This window comes from Heterodontus francisci, chromosome 26 (genome assembly GCF_036365525.1).
Source record: "Heterodontus francisci isolate sHetFra1 chromosome 26, sHetFra1.hap1, whole genome shotgun sequence".
NCBI lineage: Eukaryota > Metazoa > Chordata > Chondrichthyes > Heterodontiformes > Heterodontidae > Heterodontus > Heterodontus francisci.
In genome coordinates, this window is record NC_090396.1 from 22791826 (window position 1) to 22812944 (window position 21119).

A 21119-nucleotide genomic window follows, 5' to 3' on the forward strand; every position below is an offset into this window, starting at 1 on the left:
ATCAGGGAGGTCACCGAGACACTGTATGCAAGGAGAGGAGGCTTCACTGTCTTCACGCTAAGCAGCGAGAAGCAGGAAGAGCAGGCATGTGGCTTTTCCTGGGTAGCGGGACTCCCAGTGATGCAGAGAGTAATTACTTCTCGCACATGACTCTTCAGGGCCCATATATTAATCGTGAGATGCACCGGAACCGCAAAGGTTTCCATTCCCTTAAGGTGCCATTGGCACGCGACCATGCACGGAGCACCATGTTGGTGAATTCCTGCTATCCTGGCAGCAGCCACAATGTCCCAGTCAGCCATTTCCGCCATCTTCCAGCCACCACGTTGAACTAGAGGGTGGCTGCTTGGTGATGGGGGCTATCCACTCGACATGTAGCTCATCACTTCCCTCTGTTACCTAACCACACATGGACAGCGCTCGTACAATATGGGCGGCACAATGGCGTAGTGGTTAGCACCGCAGCCTCACAGCTCCAGGGACCCGGGTGCGATTCTGGGTACTGCCTGTGCGGAGTTTGCAAGTTCTCCCTGTGTCTGCGTGGGTTTTCGCCGGGTGCTCCGGTTTCCTCCCACATCCAAAGACTTGCAGGTGATAGGTAAATTGGCCGTTGTAAATTGCCCCTAGTGTAGGGAGGTGATAGGGAATATGGGATTACTGTAGGGTTAGTATAAATGGGTGGTTGTTGGTCGGCACAGACTCGGTGGGCCGAAGGGCCTGTGTCAGTGCTGTATCTCTAAATAAAAAATAAGAACTGTGCTGCGACCAGGATAGTCATGGAGCAAGCCATTGATGTTCTCAAACAACAGTTCTTCTACATGGATTGCTTGGGGGAAGCCCAAGCGTGTCTCAAAATTCATGGTGGTCTGCTGCATCCTACACAACATGGCAATCATGAGGGCACGGCCCATGACACCAGGCCTTCGGCGAGCACCTCAGGAGGAGGTGGAGGAGGCGGTAGGGAGGAAACATCTGGGGCATCATTACTGCAGGCGGGCTGTGCATGAGTGGCTCATCAGACTCTGAAAACATCCCTAGATCACCACAGCTCTGCAATTCCCCCCTTTCCATCCCTCTGCCATGGACCATCACAGCATCCTCTTGGCCAAAATCCTGAAATAAAAGACACCACAAAAGAAAATGCATAACTACTTTATCCAACAATACTTGAATAATACATGCAAAATTGAACTATTCACCTTTAATTTTCCTTAGTGTCTGTCATGTGGGTTCCTTTGCTTGTCCTAATGCTCCTACACAGTGCTACCCCAGTGGCTGCAGCATGGCTAGTGGAAGGCTGCTGACTTTCACTGGGGAAGACTGCAGATCACCTTTAAGGATGACCTTGAGGGCCCAACTTCAGACCACCTCGGCATAGGCGACAGCAGTCTGGGCTGACTGGCAACCGAAGGGGCAATGGTGGAGTGGCAGTGGTGGGAGCATGAATGCTTTCATCCTGAGAGAGGACAGCTGGTTCATGCTCCATGGAGCCACTGCCACTCCCCTGGAGCATGAACCTCAGCAATCCTGGAAATCTGCTGGCATATAGATTGCCAGACTTGCTCTGAGACTCTGCATGCCCCTTTGAACACTGGTATCCACAGCCATGCATGGCACCAAGCTGGGCTTGTAGGGCAACAAGTAGTAATCACATGACCTCAGTCAGTGCTTCAACTGCAGCAGTCAGACATTGGGTGGCAGTGAATTTCAGACACCAACCACCCTCTGGGTGAAAAAGTTTTTCCTCATGTCCCCTCTAATCCTTCTACCAATCACTTTAAATCTGTGCCCCCTGGTAATTGACCTCTCCTTTGGGGAAACAGGCCCTTCCTGTCTCTTCTATCTAGGTCCCTCATAATTTTGTACACCTCAATTAAGTCACCCCTCAACCTCCTCTGTTCTAAGAAAAACAACCCTAGCCTATCCAATCTTTTCTCATAGTTGCAACTTTCAAGCCCTGGCAACATTCTTATAAATCCCCTCTGTACTCTTCCTGTAACGTGGTGACCAGAACTGTACACAATAGTCCAACTGTGGCCTAACCAGCATTTTATACAGTTCCAGCATTACATCCTTGCTTTTGTATTCTATACCTTGGCCAATAAATAAAAGCATTCCATATGCTTTCTTCACCACTCTATCTATCTGTCCTGTCACCTTCAGGGACCTGTGGACATGCACTCCAAGGTCTCTCACTTATTCTACCCCTCTCAATATCCTCCCATTTATTGTGTATTCCCTCGCTTTATTTGCCCTCCCCAAATGCATTACCTCACACTTTTCTGGATTAAATTCCATTTGCCACTTTTCCACCTACTCAACCAAACCATTGATATCTTTCTGGAGTCTACAGCTATCCTCTTCACTATCAACTACATGGCCAATTTTTGTGTCATCAGCAAATTTTCCAATCATGCCTCCCACATTTAGGTCCAAATCATTAATATATACCACAGACAGCAAGGGACTCAACACTGAGCACTGTGGAACGCAACTGGAAACAGCTTTCCGTTCGCAAAAACATCCGTCGACTCCTACCCTTTACTCTAACATTATCCTATTGATATTTGGGTAATTGAAGTTCCCCAATATCACCTCTCTATAATTTTTGCACATCTCTGTGATGTCCCTGCAGATTTGCTCCTCTATCTCTCTTTCACTATTTGGAGGCCCATAGAATACCTCAAGTAGTGTGATCGTACCCTTTTTGCTTTTCAACTCTAACCAAATGGATTCTGTCCTTTGCCCCCTGAAGAATATCCTCTCTTTCCAACACTACAATATCTTCCCTAATCAGTACTGCCACTCCACCTCCCTTTTTCCCTTCCCTATCTTTTCTGAATACTTTGTATCCATGAATATTAAGCGCCCAGTCCTCACCATTTTTAAGTCACGTTTCCATTACTGACACTACATCATATTCCCACAAGGTTATTCATATTTCTAGCTCACTAACCTTATTAATCATACTTTGTGCATTTACGTACATGCATTGTAAATCTGTCTTTGTATTTCTCACAGTCCTCTTTAGTCTGCTCCTATCTAATATGGTACTACTTCCTTCTCTTATACTATCCAAAACTCTCACTCCTTTATGCACCTTATTCATCTTTTCTACTTATATATGCTTGTGCCCATCCCTTTGCCATATTAGTTTAAACCCTCCAATACTAGTGAACCTCCCCATGAGAACATTGGTTCCAGTCCTACTGAGGCACAACCTGTCCCTTTTGAATAGGTGCCTCCTGTCCCAGAATTGGTCACAATGTCCCAAGAATCTGAAACCCTCCCTCCTGCACCATGCTTCAAGCCATGCATTGATCTTCCCTATCTTCCTATTTCTACTCTTGCTAGCACATGGCACTGGGAGTAATCCAGAGATTACTACCTTTGTGGGCCTACTTTTTAACTTCCTCCCTAGCTCCTGAAAATCTGACCATAAGACCTCAATACCTGCTCTCTCTATGTTGTCGGTACCAACATGTGTCACAACTTCTGGCTCACTCCCTTCCCGCTGCAGAATATCCTGCACCCTTTCCATGATGTGCTTTACCCTGGCACCGAAAAGGCAACATGCCATGCAGGAGTCACATTGATGGTTACAGAAATGCCTGTCTGTCCCCTGACTATGAAATATCCAATAACTCCTGCATTTCTACTACTCTTTACTGTTCCCTCCTGTACAGTCCTTTGCCCATCGGTGCCATGGTCTGGACTGCACTCCTTCAAGGTATCGTCACTCCCAACAGTCTCCAATGCTGAGTACCAGTTTGAGAATGGCACACACCCCAAAGACTCCTGCACTTCCTGCCTCTTCCTACTTTTCCACATGGCCACCTATCTATTATCCTGAACTCTTGCTGCCTATGGGGTAACCACCTCCTGGAACTTACGATCCAGGAAACTCATCTCCCAGATGCTCCGCAGTGACTCCAGCTGTCCCTCAGACTCGAAATTCTTGAGCTCGAGCTTAAGCATCTGGAGACAAGTCCTACATACCTGATCCACCAAGACACATAAAGTGTCTTGAAATTCCCACATAGCCCAGGAATTTCAAGCAACAGGTCCCAGTTGCCTATCCATTGTCTAAGAAAAAATCTCTATTCCCTCTTTTGGAATCCAGTTGATACGTTGTATAAACTATTAATTTTAATTAATGCCTCTGGACCTGCTCTGTGCTAATACTCTTAATACTAATTCCTTTATTATTACAATTATCCCCAATTAAAATTTTATTAATTAGTTTTAACATTTTATAAATTTAATACTGTACTTTATAGTTTCCAGTCCTGGTTTAAACCACTGCCCTAGTTTTAAAATAAAACTAATATTCACCAACCAATCACCTACCTGCTGTCCTCTAACACCACTCCTTGCTTTTTTGGAAATACGTCAATCAGGTCCATGCTATTCCCCTGCTCGCTCTCTCTCTCTCTCTCTCTTTTATCCACTGCCACTGCTACTGGTGTCTCTGATTTGTTTAAAATGCTTACTGAGCGGTACCTATTTTAAATAGTAATGGTTAGGGAAAAGCTTTGCTACACTGTTTGAGAGTTAAAGCGATTCATTGTTCTTCACCTTGCCTCCCATGTTACCACCCTGATCAACTCCAAGCATTTATCGCTTACCCCCATCCCACCTTTCCACTCGTTTCCAGTCCTATGCTTTCCAAGTTTCCCGCCTACTGCTTACAATGAATAAATTACATCAACTGCAGTGATCTGGATGAATACAATGTTTGTCTCTTAACTGTTTCTTCCCTGTATTTTTTTCTTTTTAGGTTGGATCATTTTTTATGATCAATTTATGTCTAGTTGTCATAGCAACACAGTTTTCTGAAACCAAACAGCGTGAAAGCCAACTGATGAAGGAGCAGAGGATTCGATTTATGTCCAATGCAAGCACACTGGCCAGTTTCTCTGAACCAGGGAGCTGCTACGATGAACTCTTGAAGTACATTAGTCACATGCTGCGAAAGGCCAGGCGGGAGGTCGTGCGTGTTTGCTACGTGGTCGTGAGCAGGAGGGGAGCCCAACCCACCAGCAGAAGCAGGCCAAGTGTGCAGCCCCGCAAGCGGCGGAAACGCAAGCGGGCAGCCTCTGTCCACCACCTGATTCACCACCATCACCACCATCATCACTACCACGTCAGCAACGGAAGCCTGCGTGCGCCGCGAGCCAGCCCCGAGATCAGTGACGTGGAAACCAACTCTGCACACAACGGAGGCAACAGGCTAATCATGCTGCCCTCGCCTCTGCCCAACCTGCACCCTCCTCCTGCCCCCACCGCTCCTGGCAACACTGAGTCTGTGCACAGCATCTATCATGCCAACTGCCACATTGAACCGATCCAGTGTAAGTCTTCCCTCAGGCAAGGTGCAGGTCTGATTCCACCGGATGGGCTCCAGAAGAATGCAGATGCAAAGAGTTACCCAACTGTGCATCCCAGCTCCCCACATGAGGTTATCAACCTGAACACCACGAGGGAGAAGACTCTTAAAGATGCAACCATGAATCCTGACAGCACGATGGCAAACCTCAACATCCCGGCTGGACCGTACCGCAAAATGCATCGACTCCTGGAAACACAGAGTGCTGGTGAGTGACCCTGTCCAAAGGAGAACTTCCATTGCCATTACTAAAATACCAAGTATGTGTATGTGATGGCATTTTAGAGCAGAGCCTTGCCATCAGCACCCAATCAGATGTTTTATGAAGAACTGTCATCTGTTTTGACCTCCCTTATCACTCCCACATGTAAGACAGTATCATCTGATGAATTGGGGAACACAAAACTAACTGATAACCTCATCTTGGCCATGAGTGCAAAATGAGTGGTATCAGAGTGACCAGCCATTAAACCCCCGCCAGATATTCAATTCCATTGACTTAAATAAAACTTCATCTCCATTGGGGAATATAACAGGCAGCCAATGAAATACCTCCCGTTTAGTGCTACTGCCCCAAGATGATTTTTTGTCTTGGAAAGTACTTGGAGAAACAGCAACACAAAACCGTAACTTTTTTTTTGTTCATTTCTGTAGATTAAAACAGAAGCTTCTATTAAAACGCCAACAAAATAAATATCCACGGACCCTTTTAAAGATGGGGAACGTCACTTCCTACTTGCCACTCTGACCAGTTGTTGACCCCGGATCACAGGGATGGGATCTTTTACATTCTTGTGAGCGGCGGAAGTGCAACAGAGAAGTTCGCACAATGAGCTGACATAAGGCTGCGTTGCGCCATGTCACTCTGATAAGGGGACACTTGAGGCCTGCAAAGACCCAAAGAGAATTGACTGCACAAGTTTTGTTTAGAAGGCTCCTCAAGGAGCAAACTTTTCAAGGCAATGGGTCTATCTAGAATTTATTAGCGGTCTTTCCAGCATTCTTGGAGCCTTCTTCAGGTCTGGGATGAAACCCAGGCCTGTTCTAAGCAGACATTGTGCCTTCTAGCCTATCAGGTGGCAACCTGGGTAGAACTTCTCAGCAGGCCCATTCCCAATGCTGGCTGCAGACAGTATTAGAGCAGTTTCGATGAACTGCCAATCCCCCCTTCTCAGTGTTACTGCGTGGGCTGGGGTGGGGTAGTCAGAGTAACTGTTTGGAATGGGGGTGACACTCAGTGTAGATCTTTGGAATGGGGGGGTCACTCTGTTAATGTTTGGAATGGGGGAGTCACTCAGTGTTATTGTTTGGAATTGGGGGGGGGTTACTCAGTGTTAATGTTTGGAATGGGGGGTCACTCTGTGTTATTTTTTGGAATGGGGGGTCACTCAGTGTTATTGTTTGGAATGGAGGGTCACTCTGTGTTATTTTTTGGAATGGGGGTGTCACTCTGTGTTATTGTTTGGAATGGGGGAGTCACTCAGTGTTAATGTTTGGAATGGGGGGTCACTCAGTGTTATTGTTTGGAATGGAGGGTCACTCTGTGTTAATGTTTGGAATGGGGGGTCACTCTGTGTTAATATTTGGAATGGGGGCGTCACTCAGTGTTAATGTTTGGAATGGATGAGTCACTCTGTGTTAATGTTTGGAATGGAGGAGTCACTCTGTGTTAATGTTTGGAACGGAGGGTCATTCTGTGTTCATGTTTGGAATGGAGGAGTCACTCTGTGTTAATGTTTGGAATGGGGGGTCACTCTGTGTTATTTTTTGGAATGGGGGGTCACTCTGTGTTAATGTTTGGAATGGAGGAGTCACTCAGTGTTAATGTTTGAAATGGAGGAGTCACTCAGTGTCAATGTTTGGAATGGAGGAGTCACTCTGTGTTAATGTTTGAATTGGGGGGTCACTCTGTGTTAATGTTTGGAACGGAGGGTCATTCTGTGTTCATGTTTGGAATGGAGGAGTCACTCTGTGTTAATGTTTGAATTGGGGGGTCACGCTGTGTTAATGTTTGGAATGGTGGGTCACTCTGTGTTCATGTTTGAAATGGGGGGTCACTCTGTGTTAATGTTTGGAATGGAGGGTCATTCTGTGTTCATGTTTGAAATGGAGGAGTCACTCTGTGTTAATGTTTGGAATGGTGGGTCACTCTGTGTTAATGTTTGGAATGGAGGGTCACTCTGTGTTAATGTTTGGAATGGAGGAGTCACTCAGTGTTAATGTTTGAAATGGAGGAGTCACTCAGTGTTAATGTTTGGAATGGAGGAAACACTCAGTGTTAATGTTTGAAATGGAGGAGTCACTCAGTGTTAATGTTTGGAATGGAGGAGTCACTCTGTGTTAATGTTTGGAATGGAGGAGTCACTCAGTGTTAATGTTTGAAATGGGGGGTCACTCTGTGTTAATGTTTGAAATGGAGGAGTCACTCAGTGTTAATGTTTGAAATGGGGGGTCACTCTGTGTTAATGTTTGGAATGGAGGAGTCACTCAGTGTTAATGTTTGAAATGGAGGAGTCACTCAGTGTTAATGTTTGGAATGGAGGAGTCACTCTGTGTTAATGTTTGGAGTGGAGGAGTCACTCTGTGTTAATGTTTGAAATGGGGGGGTCACTCTGTATTAATGTTTGGAATGGAGGAGTCACTCAGTATTAATGTTTGGAATGGAGAAGTCACTCAGTGTTAATGTTTGGAATGGAGGAGTCACTCAGTGTTAATGTTTGAAATGGGGTGTCACTCTGTGTTAATGTTTGGAATGGAGGAGTCACTCAGTATTAATGTTTGGAATGGAGGAGTCACTCTGTGTTCATGTTTGAAATGGGGGGTCACTGTGTTAATGTTTGGAATGGAGGGTCATTCTGTGTTCATGTTTGAAATGGAGGAGTCACTCTGTGTTAATGTTTGGAAAGGTGGGTCACTCTGTGTTAATGTTTGGAATGGAGGGTCACTCTGTGTTAATGTTTGGAATGGAGGAGTCACTCAGTGTTAATGTTTGAAATGGAGGAGTCACTCAGTGTTAATGTTTGAAATGGAGGAGTCACTCAGTGTTAATGTTTGGAATGGAGGAGTCACTCAGTGTTAATGTTTGAAATGGGGTGTCACTCTGTGTTAATGTTTGGAATTGAGGAGTCACTCAGTATTAATGTTTGGAATGGAGGAGTCACTCTGTGTTCATGTTTGAAATGGGGGGTCACTGTGTTAATGTTTGGAATGGAGGGTCATTCTGTGTTCATGTTTGAAATGGAGGAGTCACTCTGTGTTAATGTTTGGAAAGGTGGGTCACTCTGTGTTAATGTTTGGAATGGAGGAGTCACTCAGTGTTAATGTTTGGAATGGAGGAGTCACTCAGTGTTAATGTTTGGAATGGAGGAGTCACTCAGTGTTAATGTTTGGAATGGAGGAGTCACTCAGTATTAATGTTTGGAATGGAGGAGTCACTCTGTGTTCATGTTTGAAATGGGGGGTCACTGTGTTAATGTTTGGAATGGAGGGTCATTCTGTGTTCATGTTTGAAATGGAGGAGTCACTCTGTGTTAATGTTTGGAAAGGTGGGTCACTCTGTGTTAATGTTTGGAATGGAGGAGTCACTCAGTGTTAATGTTTGGAATGGAGGAGTCACTCTGTGTTAATGTTTGGAAAGGTGGGTCACTCTGTGTTAATGTTTGGAATGGAGGGTCACTCTGTGTTAATGTTTGGAATGGAGGAGTCACTCAGTGTTAATGTTTGAAATGGAGGAGTCACTCAGTGTTAATGTTTGAAATGGAGGAGTCACTCAGTGTTAATGTTTGGAATGGAGGAGTCACTCAGTGTTAATGTTTGAAATGGAGGAGTCACTCAGTGTTAATGTTTGGAATGGAGGAGTCACTCTGTGTTAATGTTTGAAATGGGGGGTCACTCTGTGTTAATGTTTGGAATGGGGGGTCACTCTGTGTTAATGTTTGGAATGGAGGGTCATTCTGTGTTCAAGTTTGGAATGGTGGGTCACTCTGTGTTAATGTTTGGAATGGAGGGTCACTCTGTGTTAATGTATGGAATGGAGGAGTCACTCAGTGTTAATGTTTGAAATGGAGGAGTCACTCAGTGTTAATGTTTGGAATGGAGGAGTCACTCAGTGTTAATGTTTGAAATGGAGGAGTCACTCAGTGTAAATGTTTGGAATGGAGGCGTCACTCAGTATTAATGTTTGGAATGGGGGGGTCACTCAGTGTTAATGTTTGAAATGGGGGGTCACTCTGTGTTAATGTTTGAAATGGAGGAGTCACTCTGTGTTAATGTTTGGAATGGAGGAGTCACTCAGTATTAATGTTTGGAATGGAGGGTCACTCTGTGTTAATGTTTGGAATGGAGGAGTCACTCAGTGTTAATGTTTGGAATGGAGGAGTCACTCTGTGTTAATGTTTGGAATGGAGGAGTCACTCAGTGTTAATGTTTGAAATGGAGGAGTCACTCAGTGTTAATGTTTGGAATGGAGGAGTCACTCTGTGTTAATGTTTGGAATGGAGGAGTCACTCAGTGATAATGTTTGAAATGGGGGGTCACTCTGTGTTGATGTATGAAATGGGGGGTCACTCTGTGTTAATGTTTGGAATGGAGGAGTCACTCAGTGTTAATGTTTGAAATGGGGGGGTCACTCTGTGTTAATGTTTGGAATGGAGGAGTCACTCAGTGTTAATGTTTGGAATGGAGGAGTCACTCAGTATTAATGTTTGGAATGGAGGAGTCACTCAGTATTAATGTTTGGAATGGAGGAGTCACTCAGTATTAATGTATGGAATGGAGGGTCACTCAGTGTTAATGTTTGGAATGGAGGAGTCACTCAGTATTAATGTTTGGAATGGAGGAGTCACTCAGTGTTAATGTTTGGAATGGAGGAGTCACTCAGTGTTAATGTTTGGAATGGAGGGTCACTCAGTGTTAATGTTTGGAATGGAGAAGTCACTCAGTGTTAATGTTTGGAATGGAGGGTCACTCAGTGTTAATGTTTGGAATGGAGGGTCACTCAGTGTTAATGTTTGGAATGGAGGAGTCACTCAGTGTTAATGTTTGGAATGGAGGGTCACTCAGTGTTAATGTTTGGAATGGAGAAGTCACTCAGTGTCAATGTTTGGAATGGAGAAGTCACTCAGTGTTAATGTTTGGAATGGAGGGTCACTCTGTGTTAATGTTTGGAATGGAGGAGTCACTCTGTGTTAATGTTTGGAATGGGGGGTCACTCTGTGTTAATGTTTGGAATGGAGGGTCATTCTGTGTTCATGTTTGAAATGGAGGAGTCACTCTGTGTTAATGTTTGGAATGGGGGGTCACTCTGTGTTAATGTTTGGAATGGAGGGTCATTCTGTTTTCATGTTTGAAATGGAGGAGTCACTCTGTGTTAATGTTTGAAATGGAGGAGTCACTCAGTGTTAATGTTTGGAATGGAGGAGTCACTCAGTGTTAATGTTTGGAATGGAGGAGTCACTCAGTATTAATGTTTGAAATGGAGGAGTCACTCAGTATTAATGTTTGAAATGGAGGAGTCACTCTGTGTTAATGTTTGGAATGGAGGAGTCACTCAGTGTTAATGTTTGGAATGGAGGAGTCACTCAGTATTAATGTCTGAAATGGAGGAGTCACTCTGTGCTAATGTTTGGAATGGAGGAGTCACTCAGTGTTAATGTTTGGAATGGAGGGTCATTCTGTGTTAATGTTTGGAATGGAGGAGTCACTCTGTGTTAATGTTTGAAATGGAGGAGTCACTCAGTGTTAATGTTTGGAATGGAGGAGTCACTCAGTATTAATGTTTGAAATGGAGGAGTCACTCAGTATTAATGTTTGAAATGGAGGAGTCACTCTGTGTTAATGTTTGGAATGGAGGAGTCACTCAGTGTTAATGTTTGAAATGGAGGAGTCACTCAGTGTTAATGTTTGGAATGGAGGAGTCACTCAGTGTTAATGTTTGGAATGGAGGAGTCACTCAGTATTAATATTTGAAATGGAGGAGTCACTCAGTATTAATGTTTGAAATGGAGGAGTCACTCTGTGTTAATGTTTGGAATGGAGGAGTCACTCAGTGTTAATGTTTGGAATGGAGGAGTCACTCAGTATTAATGTCTGAAATGGAGGAGTCACTCTGTGTTAATGTTTGGAATGGAGGAGTCACTCAGTGTTAATGTTTGGAATGGAGGGTCATTCTGTGTTAATGTTTGAAATGGAGGAGTCACTCTGTGTTAATGTTTGGAATGGAGGAGTCACTCAGTGTTAATGTTTGGAATGGAGGAGTCACTCTGTGTTAATGTTTGGAATGGAGGAGTCACTCAGTGTTAATGTTTGGAATGGAGGAGTCACTCAGTATTAATGTTTGGAATGGAGGAGTCACTCAGTATTAATGTTTGGAATGGAGGAGTCACTCTGTGTTAATGTTTGGAATGGAGGAGTCACTCAGTGTTAATGTTTGAAATGGAGGAGTCACTCTGTGTTAATGTTTGAAATGGAGGAGTCACTCAGTGTTAATGTTTGGAATGGAGGGTCATTCTGTGTTAATGTTTGGAATGGAGGAGTCACTCTGTGTTAATGTTTGAAATGGAGGAGTCACTCTGTGTTAATGTTTGGAATGGAGGAGTCACTCAGTGTTAATGTTTGGAATGGAGGAGTCACTCTGTGTTAATGTTTGGAATGGAGGAGTCACTCAGTGTTAATGTTTGAAATGGAGGAGTCACTCAGTGTTAATGTTTGGAATGGAGGAGTCACTCAGTATTAATGTTTGGAATGGAGGAGTCACTCAGTGTTAATGTTTGGAATGGAGGAGTCACTCAGTATTAATGTTTGGAATGGAGGAGTCACTCAGTATTAATGTTTGGAATGGAGGAGTCACTCTGTGTTAATGTTTGGAATGGAGGAGTCACTCAGTGTTAATGTTTGAAATGGAGGAGTCACTCAGTATTAATGTTTGGAATGGAGGAGTCACTCAGTATTAATGTTTGGAATGGAGGAGTCACTCAGTATTAATGTTTGGAATGGAGGAGTCACTCAGTATTAATGTTTGGAATGGAGGAGTCACTCTGTGTTAATGTTTGGAATGGAGGAGTCACTCAGTGTTAATGTTTGAAATGGAGGAGTCACTCAGTATTAATGTTTGGAATGGAGGAGTCACTCAGTATTAATGTTTGAAATGGAGGAGTCACTCTGTGTTAATGATTGGAATGGAGGAGTCACTCAGTATTAATGTTTGGAATGGAGGAGTCACTCAGTATTAATGTTTGGAATGGAGGAGTCACTCTGTGTTAATGTTTGGAATGGAGGAGTCACTCAGTGTTAATGTTTGAAATGGAGGAGTCACTCAGTATTAATGTTTGGAATGGAGGAGTCACTCAGTATTAATGTTTGGAATGGAGGAGTCACTCAGTGTTAATGTTTGAAATGGAGGAGTCACTCAGTGTTAACGTTTGGAATGGAGGAGTCACTCAGTATTAATGTTTGAAATGGAGAAGTCACTCAGTGTTAATGTTTGAAATGGAGGAGTCACTCAGTGTTAATGTTTGAAATGGAGGAGTCACTCAGTGTTAATGTTTGGAATGGAGGAGTCACTCAGTGTTAATGTTTGGAATGGAGGAGTCACTCTGTGTTAATGTTTGGAATGGAGGAGTCACTCAGTGTTAATGTTTGGAATGGAGGAGTCACTCTGTGTTAATGTTTGGAATGGAGGAGTCACTCAGTGTTAATGTTTGGAATGGAGGGTCACTCTGTGTTAATGTTTGGAATGGAGGAGTCACTCTGTGTTAATGTTTGGAATGGGGGGTCACTCTGTGTTAATGTTTGGAATGGAGGGTCATTCTGTGTTCATGTTTGAAATGGAGGAGTCACTCTGTGTTAATGTTTGGAATGGGGGGTCACTCTGTGTTAATGTTTGGAATGGAGGAGTCACTCAGTGTTAATGTTTGGAATGGAGGAGTCACTCAGTATTAATGTTTGAAATGGAGGAGTCACTCAGTATTAATGTTTGAAATGGAGGAGTCACTCTGTGTTAATGATTAGATTAGATTAGATTAGATTAGAGATACAGCACTGAAACAGGCCCTTCGGCCCACCGAGTCTGTGCCGAACATCAACCACCCATTTATACTAATCCTACACTAATCCCATATTCCTACCAAACATCCCCACCTGTCCCTATATTTCCCTACCACCTACCTACACTAGTGACAATTTATAATGGCCAATTTACCTATCAACCTGCAAGTCTTTTGGCTTGTGGGAGGAAACCGGAGCACCCGGAGAAAACCCACGCAGACACAGGGAGAACTTGCAAACTCCACACAGGCAGTACCCGGAATCGAACCAGGGTCCCTGGAGCTGTGAGGCTGCGGTGCTAACCACTGCACCACTGTAATGTTTGGAATGGAGGAGTCACTCAGTGTTAATGTTTGGAATGGAGGAGTCACTCAGTATTAATGTTTGAAATGGAGGAGTCACTCTGTGTTAATGTTTGGAATGGAGGAGTCACTCAGTGTTAATGTTTGGAATGGAGGGTCATTCTGTGTTAATGTTTGGAATGGAGGAGTCACTCTGTGTTAATGTTTGAAATGGAGGAGTCACTCAGTGTTAATGTTTGGAATGGAGGAGTCACTCAGTATTAATGTTTGAAATGGAGGAGTCACTCTGTGTTAATGTTTGGAATGGAGGAGTCACTCAGTGTTAATGTTTGGAATGGAGGGTCATTCTGTGTTAATGTTTGGAATGGAGGAGTCACTCTGTGTTAATGTTTGGAATGGAGGAGTCACTCAGTGTTAATGTTTGGAATGGAGGAGTCACTCAGTGTTAATGTTTGAAATGGAGGAGTCACTCAGTATTAATGTTTGGAATGGAGGAGTCACTCAGTATTAATGTTTGGAATGGAGGAGTCACTCAGTGTTAATGTTTGGAATGGAGGAGTCACTCAGTATTCATGTTTGGAATGGAGGAGTCACTCTGTGTCATTGTTTGGAATGGAGGAGTCACTCAGTGTTAATGTTTGAAATGGAGGAGTCACTCAGTATTAATGTTTGGAATGGAGGAGTCACTCAGTATTAATGTTTGGAATGGAGGAGTCACTCAGTATTAATGTTTGAAATGGAGGAGTCACTCAGTATTAATGTTTGGAATGGTGGAGTCACTCAGTATTAATGTTTGGAATGGAGGAGTCACTCAGTATTAATGTTTGAAATGGAGGAGTCACTCAGTATTAATGTTTGGAATGGAGGAGTCACTCAGTATTAATGTTTGAAATGGAGGAGTCACTCAGTATTAATGTTTGGAATGTAGGAGTCACTCAGTATTAATGTTTGGAATGGAGGAGTCACTCAGTATTAATGTTTGAAATGGAGAAGTCACTCAGTATTAATGTTTGGAATGGAGGAGTCACTCAGTGTTAATGTTTGAAATGGAGGAAACACTCAGTGTTAATGTTTGGAATGGAGGAAACACTCAGTGTTAATGTTTGAAATGGAGGAGTCACTCAGTGTTAATGTTTGGAATGGAGGAGTCACTCAGTGTTAATGTTTGAAATGGAGGAAACACTCAGTGTTAATGTTTGAAATGGAGGAGTCACTCAGTGTTAATGTTTGGAATGGAGGAGTCACTCAGTGTTAATGTTTGAAATGGAGGAAACACTCAGTGTTAATGTTTGGAATGGAGGAGTCACTCAGTGTTAATGTTTGGAATGGAGGAGTCACTCAGTATTAAAATTTGGAATGGAGGAGTCACTCAGTGTTAATGTTTGGAATGGAGGAGTCACTCAGTGTTAATGTTTGAAATGGAGGAAACACTCAGTGTTAATGTTTGAAATGGAGGAGTCACTCAGTGTTAATGTTTGAAATGGAGGAAACACTCAGTGTTAATGTTTGGAATGGAGGAGTCACTCAGTGTTAATGTTTGGAATGGAGGAGTCACTCAGTGTTAATGTTTGGAATGGAGGAGTCACTCAGTATTAATGTTTGGAATGGAGGAGTCACTCAGTATTAATGTTTGGAATGGAGGAGTCACTCAGTATTAATGTTTGGAATGGAGGAGTCACTCAGTGTTAATGTTTGGAATGGAGGAGTCACTCAGTATTAATGTTTGGAATGGAGGAGTCACTCAGTATTAATGTTTGAAATGGAGTGTCACTCAGTGTTAATGTTTGGAATGGAGGAGTCACTCAGTATTAATGTTTGGAATGGAGGAGTCACTCAGTGTTAATGTTTGGAATGGAGGAGTCACTCAGTGTTAATGTTTGGAATTGAGGAGTCACTCAGTGTTAATGTTTGAAATGGAGGAGTCACTCAGTATTAATGTTTGGAATGGAGAAGTCACTCAGTATTAATGTTTGGAATGGAGGAGTCACTCAGTGTTAATTTTTGGAATGGAGGAGTCACCCAGAGTTAATGTTTGAAATGGAGGAGTCACTCAGTGTTAATGTTTGGAATGGGGGGTCACTCTGTGTTATTGTTTGAAATGGAGGAGTCACTCAGTGTTAATGTTTGGAATGGAGGAGTCACTCAGTATTAATGTTTGAAATGGAGGAGTCACTCAGTATTAATGTTTGGAATGGAGGAGTCACTCAGTATTAATGTTTGGAATGGAGGAGTCACTCAGTGTTAATGTTTGGAATGGAGGAGTCACTCAGTATTAATGTTTGGAATGGAGGAGTCACTCAGTATTAATGTTTGGAATGGAGGAGTCACTCAGTATTAATGGTTGAAATGGAGGAGTCACTCAGTGTTAATGTTTGGAATGGAGGAGTCACTCAGTATTAATGTTTGGAATGGAGGAGTCACTCAGTATTAATGTTTGGAATGGAGGAGTCACTCTGTGTTAATGTTTGGAATGGAGGAGTCACTCAGTGTTAATGTTTGAAATGGAGGAGTCACTCTGTGTTAATGTTTGAAATGGAGGAGTCACTCAGTGTTAATGTTTGGAATGGAGGGTCATTCTGTGTTAATGTTTGGAATGGAGGAGTCACTCTGTGTTAATGTTTGAAATGGAGGAGTCACTCTGTGTTAATGTTTGGAATGGAGGAGTCACTCAGTGTTAATGTTTGGAATGGAGGAGTCACTCTGTGTTAATGTTTGGAATGGAGGAGTCACTCAGTGTTAATGTTTGAAATGGAGGAGTCACTCAGTGTTAATGTTTGGAATGGAGGAGTCACTCAGTATTAATGTTTGGAATGGAGGAGTCACTCAGTGTTAATGTTTGGAATGGAGGAGTCACTCAGTATTAATGTTTGGAATGGAGGAGTCACTCAGTATTAATGTTTGGAATGGAGGAGTCACTCTGTGTTAATGTTTGGAATGGAGGAGTCACTCAGTGTTAATGTTTGAAATGGAGGAGTCACTCAGTATTAATGTTTGGAATGGAGGAGTCACTCAGTATTAATGTTTGGAATGGAGGAGTCACTCAGTATTAATGTTTGGAATGGAGGAGTCACTCAGTATTAATGTTTGGAATGGAGGAGTCACTCTGTGTTAATGTTTGGAATGGAGGAGTCACTCAGTGTTAATGTTTGAAATGGAGGAGTCACTCAGTATTAATGTTTGGAATGGAGGAGTCACTCAGTATTAATGTTTGAAATGGAGGAGTCACTCTGTGTTAATGATTGGAATGGAGGAGTCACTCAGTATTAATGTTTGGAATGGAGGAGTCACTCAGTATTAATGTTTGGAATGGAGGAGTCACTCTGTGTTAATGTTTGGAATGGAGGAGTCACTCAGTGTTAATGTTTGAAATGGAGGAGTCACTCAGTATTAATGTTTGGAATGGAGGAGTCACTCAGTATTAATGTTTGGAATGGAGGAGTCACTCAGTGTTAATGTTTGAAATGGAGGAGTCACTCAGTGTTAACGTTTGGAATGGAGGAGTCACTCAGTATTAATGTTTGAAATGGAGAAGTCACTCAGTGTTAATGTTTGAAATGGAGGAGTCACTCAGTGTTAATGTTTGAAATGGAGGAGTCACTCAGTGTTAATGTTTGGAATGGAGGAGTCACTCAGTGTTAATGTTTGGAATGGAGGAGTCACTCTGTGTTAATGTTTGGAATGGAGGAGTCACTCAGTGTTAATGTTTGGAATGGAGGAGTCACTCTGTGTTAATGTTTGGAATGGAGGAGTCACTCAGTGTTAATGTTTGGAATGGAGGGTCACTCTGTGTTAATGTTTGGAATGGAGGAGTCACTCTGTGTTAATGTTTGGAATGGGGGGTCACTCTGTGTTAATGTTTGGAATGGAGGGTCATTCTGTGTTCATGTTTGAAATGGAGGAGTCACTCTGTGTTAATGTTTGGAATGGGGGGTCACTCTGTGTTAATGTTTGGAATGGAGGGTCATTCTGTGTTCATGTTTGAAATGGAGGAGTCACTCTGTGTTAATGTTTGAAATGGAGGAGTCACTCAGTGTTAATGTTTGGAATGGAGGAGTCACTCAGTATTAATGTTTGAAATGGAGGAGTCACTCAGTATTAATGTTTGAAATGGAGGAGTCACTCTGTGTTAATGATTAGATTAGATTAGATTAGATTAGAGATACAGCACTGAAACAGGCCCTTCGGCCCACCGAGTCTGTGCCGAACATCAACCACCCATTTATACTAATCCTACACTAATCCCATATTCCTACCAAACATCCCCACCTGTCCCTATATTTCCCTACCACCTACCTACACTAGTGACAATTTATAATGGCCAATTTACCTATCAACCTGCAAGTCTTTTGGCTTGTGGGAGGAAACCGGAGCACCCGGAGAAAACCCACGCAGACACAGGGAGAACTTGCAAACTCCACACAGGCAGTACCCGGAATCGAACCAGGGTCCCTGGAGCTGTGAGGCTGCGGTGCTAACCACTGCACCACTGTAATGTTTGGAATGGAGGAGTCACTCAGTGTTAATGTTTGGAATGGAGGAGTCACTCAGTATTAATGTTTGAAATGGAGGAGTCACTCTGTGTTAATGTTTGGAATGGAGGAGTCACTCAGTGTTAATGTTTGGAATGGAGGGTCATTCTGTGTTAATGTTTGGAATGGAGGAGTCACTCTGTGTTAATGTTTGAAATGGAGGAGTCACTCAGTGTTAATGTTTGGAATGGAGGAGTCACTCAGTATTAATGTTTGAAATGGAGGAGTCACTCTGTGTTAATGTTTGGAATGGAGGAGTCACTCAGTGTTAATGTTTGGAATGGAGGGTCATTCTGTGTTAATGTTTGGAATGGAGGAGTCACTCTGTGTTAATGTTTGGAATGGAGGAGTCACTCAGTGTTAATGTTTGGAATGGAGGAGTCACTCAGTGTTAATGTTTGAAATGGAGGAGTCACTCAGTATTAATGTTTGGAATGGAGGAGTCACTCAGAATTAATGTTTGGAATGGAGGAGTCACTCAGTGTTAATGTTTGGAATGGAGGAGTCACTCAGTATTCATGTTTGGAATGGAGGAGTCACTCTGTGTCATTGTTTGGAATGGAGGAGTCACTCAGTGTTAATGTTTGAAATGGAGGAGTCACTCAGTATTAATGTTTGGAATGGAGGAGTCACTCTGTGTTAATGTTTGGAATGGAGGAGTCACTCAGTGTTAATGTTTGAAATGGAGGAGTCACTCAGTATTAATGTTTGGAATGGAGGAGTCACTCAGTATTAATGTTTGGAATGGAGGAGTCACTCAGTATTAATGTTTGAAATGGAGGAGTCACTCAGTATTAATGTTTGGAATGGTGGAGTCACTCAGTATTAATGTTTGGAATGGAGGAGTCACTCAGTATTAATGTTTGAAATGGAGGAGTCACTCAGTATTAATGTTTGGAATGGAGGAGTCACTCAGTATTAATGTTTGAAATGGAGGAGTCACTCAGTATTAATGTTTGGAATGGAGGAGTCACTCAGTATTAATGTTTGGAATGGAGGAGTCACTCAGTATTAATGTTTGAAATGGAGAAGTCACTCAGTATTAATGTTTGGAATGGAGGAGTCACTCAGTGTTAATGTTTGAAATGGAGGAAACACTCAGTGTTAATGTTTGGAATGGAGGAAACACTCAGTGTTAATGTTTGAAATGGAGGAGTCACTCAGTGTTAATGTTTGGAATGGAGGAGTCACTCAGTGTTAATGTTTGAAATGGAGGAAACACTCAGTGTTAATGTTTGAAATGGAGGAGTCACTCAGTGTTAATGTTTGGAATGGAGGAGTCACTCAGTGTTAATGTTTGAAATGGAGGAAACACTCAGTGTTAATGTTTGGAATGGAGGAGTCACTCAGTGTTAATGTTTGGAATGGAGGAGTCACTCAGTAGTAATGTTTGGAATGGAGGAGTCACTCAGTGTTAATGTTTGGAATGGAGGAGTCACTCAGTGTTAATGTTTGAAATGGAGGAAACACTCAGTGTTAATGTTTGAAATGGAGGAGTCACTCAGTGTTAATGTTTGAAAAGGAGGAAACACTCAGTGTTAATGTTTGGAATGGAGGAGTCACTCAGTGTTAATGTTTGGAATGGAGGAGTCACTCAGTGTTAATGTTTGGAATGGAGGAGTCACTCAGTATTAATGTTTGGAATGGAGGAGTCACTCAGTATTAATGTTTGGAATGGAGGAGTCACTCAGTATTAATGTTTGGAATGGAGGAGTCACTCAGTGTTAATGTTTGGAATGGAGGAGTCACTCAGTATTAATGTTTGGAATGGAGGAGTCACTCAGTATTAATGTTTGAAATGGAGTGTCACTCAGTGTTAATGTTTGGAATGGAGGAGTCACTCAGTATTAATGTTTGGAATGGAGGAGTCACTCAGTGTTAATGTTTGGAATGGAGGAGTCACTCAGTGTTAATGTTTGGAATTGAGGAGTCACTCAGTGTTAATGTTTGAAATGGAGGAGTCACTCAGTATTAATGTTTGGAATGGAGAAGTCACTCAGTATTAATGTTTGGAATGGAGGAGTCACTCAGTGTTAATTTTTGGAATGGAGGAGTCACCCAGTGTTAATGTTTGAAATGGAGGAGTCACTCAGTGTTAATGTTTGGAATGGGGGGTCACTCTGTGTTATTGTTTGAAATGGAGGAGTCACTCAGTGTTAATGTTTGGAATGGAGGAGTCACTCAGTATTAATGTTTGAAATGGAGGAGTCACTCAGTATTAATGTTTGGAATGGAGGAGTCACTCAGTATTAATGTTTGGAATGGAGGAGTCACTCAGTGTTAATGTTTGGAATGGAGGAGTCACTCAGTATTAATGTTTGAAATGGAGGGGTCACTCAGTGTTAATGGTTGAAATGGAGGAGTCACTCAGTATTAATGTTTGGAATGGAGGAGTCACTCAGTATTAATGTTTGGAATGGAGGAGTCACTCAGTATTAATGGTTGAAATGGAGGAGTCACTCAGTATGAATGTTTGGAATGGAGGAGTCACTCAGTATTAATGTTTGGAATGGAGGAGTCACTCAGTATTAATGTTTGGAATGGAGGAGTCACTCAGTATTAATGTTTGGAATGGAGGAGTCACTCAGTGTTAATGTTTGGAATGGAGGAGTCACTCAGTATTAATGTTTGGAATGGGTGGTCACTCTGTGTTATTGTTTGGAATGGAGGAGTCACTCAGTATTAATGTTTGGAATGGAGGAGTCACTCAGTATTAATGTTTGGAATGGAGGAGTCACTCAGTATTCATGTTTGAAATGGAGGAGTCACTCAGTATTAATGTTTGGAATGGAGGAGTCACTCAGTATTAATGTTTGGAATGGAGGAGTCACTCAGTATTATTGTTTGAAATGGAGG

General features: G+C 42.6%; 1 protein-coding gene across 9 annotated transcripts in view; it reads left to right on the top strand.

The window, feature by feature from the left end:
* The window catches only part of cacna1g (calcium channel, voltage-dependent, T type, alpha 1G subunit), a 685429-nt gene that overhangs the window by 390313 nt on the left and 273997 nt on the right, over positions 1 to 21119 (top strand). For all 9 annotated transcript variants that reach the window (XM_068057908.1, XM_068057913.1, XM_068057914.1 and 6 more), the window contains one exon: positions 4781 to 5597. In XM_068057908.1, the coding sequence (XP_067914009.1) occupies positions 4781 to 5597 (817 nt within the window). The remainder of the gene's footprint in view (positions 1 to 4780; positions 5598 to 21119) is intronic.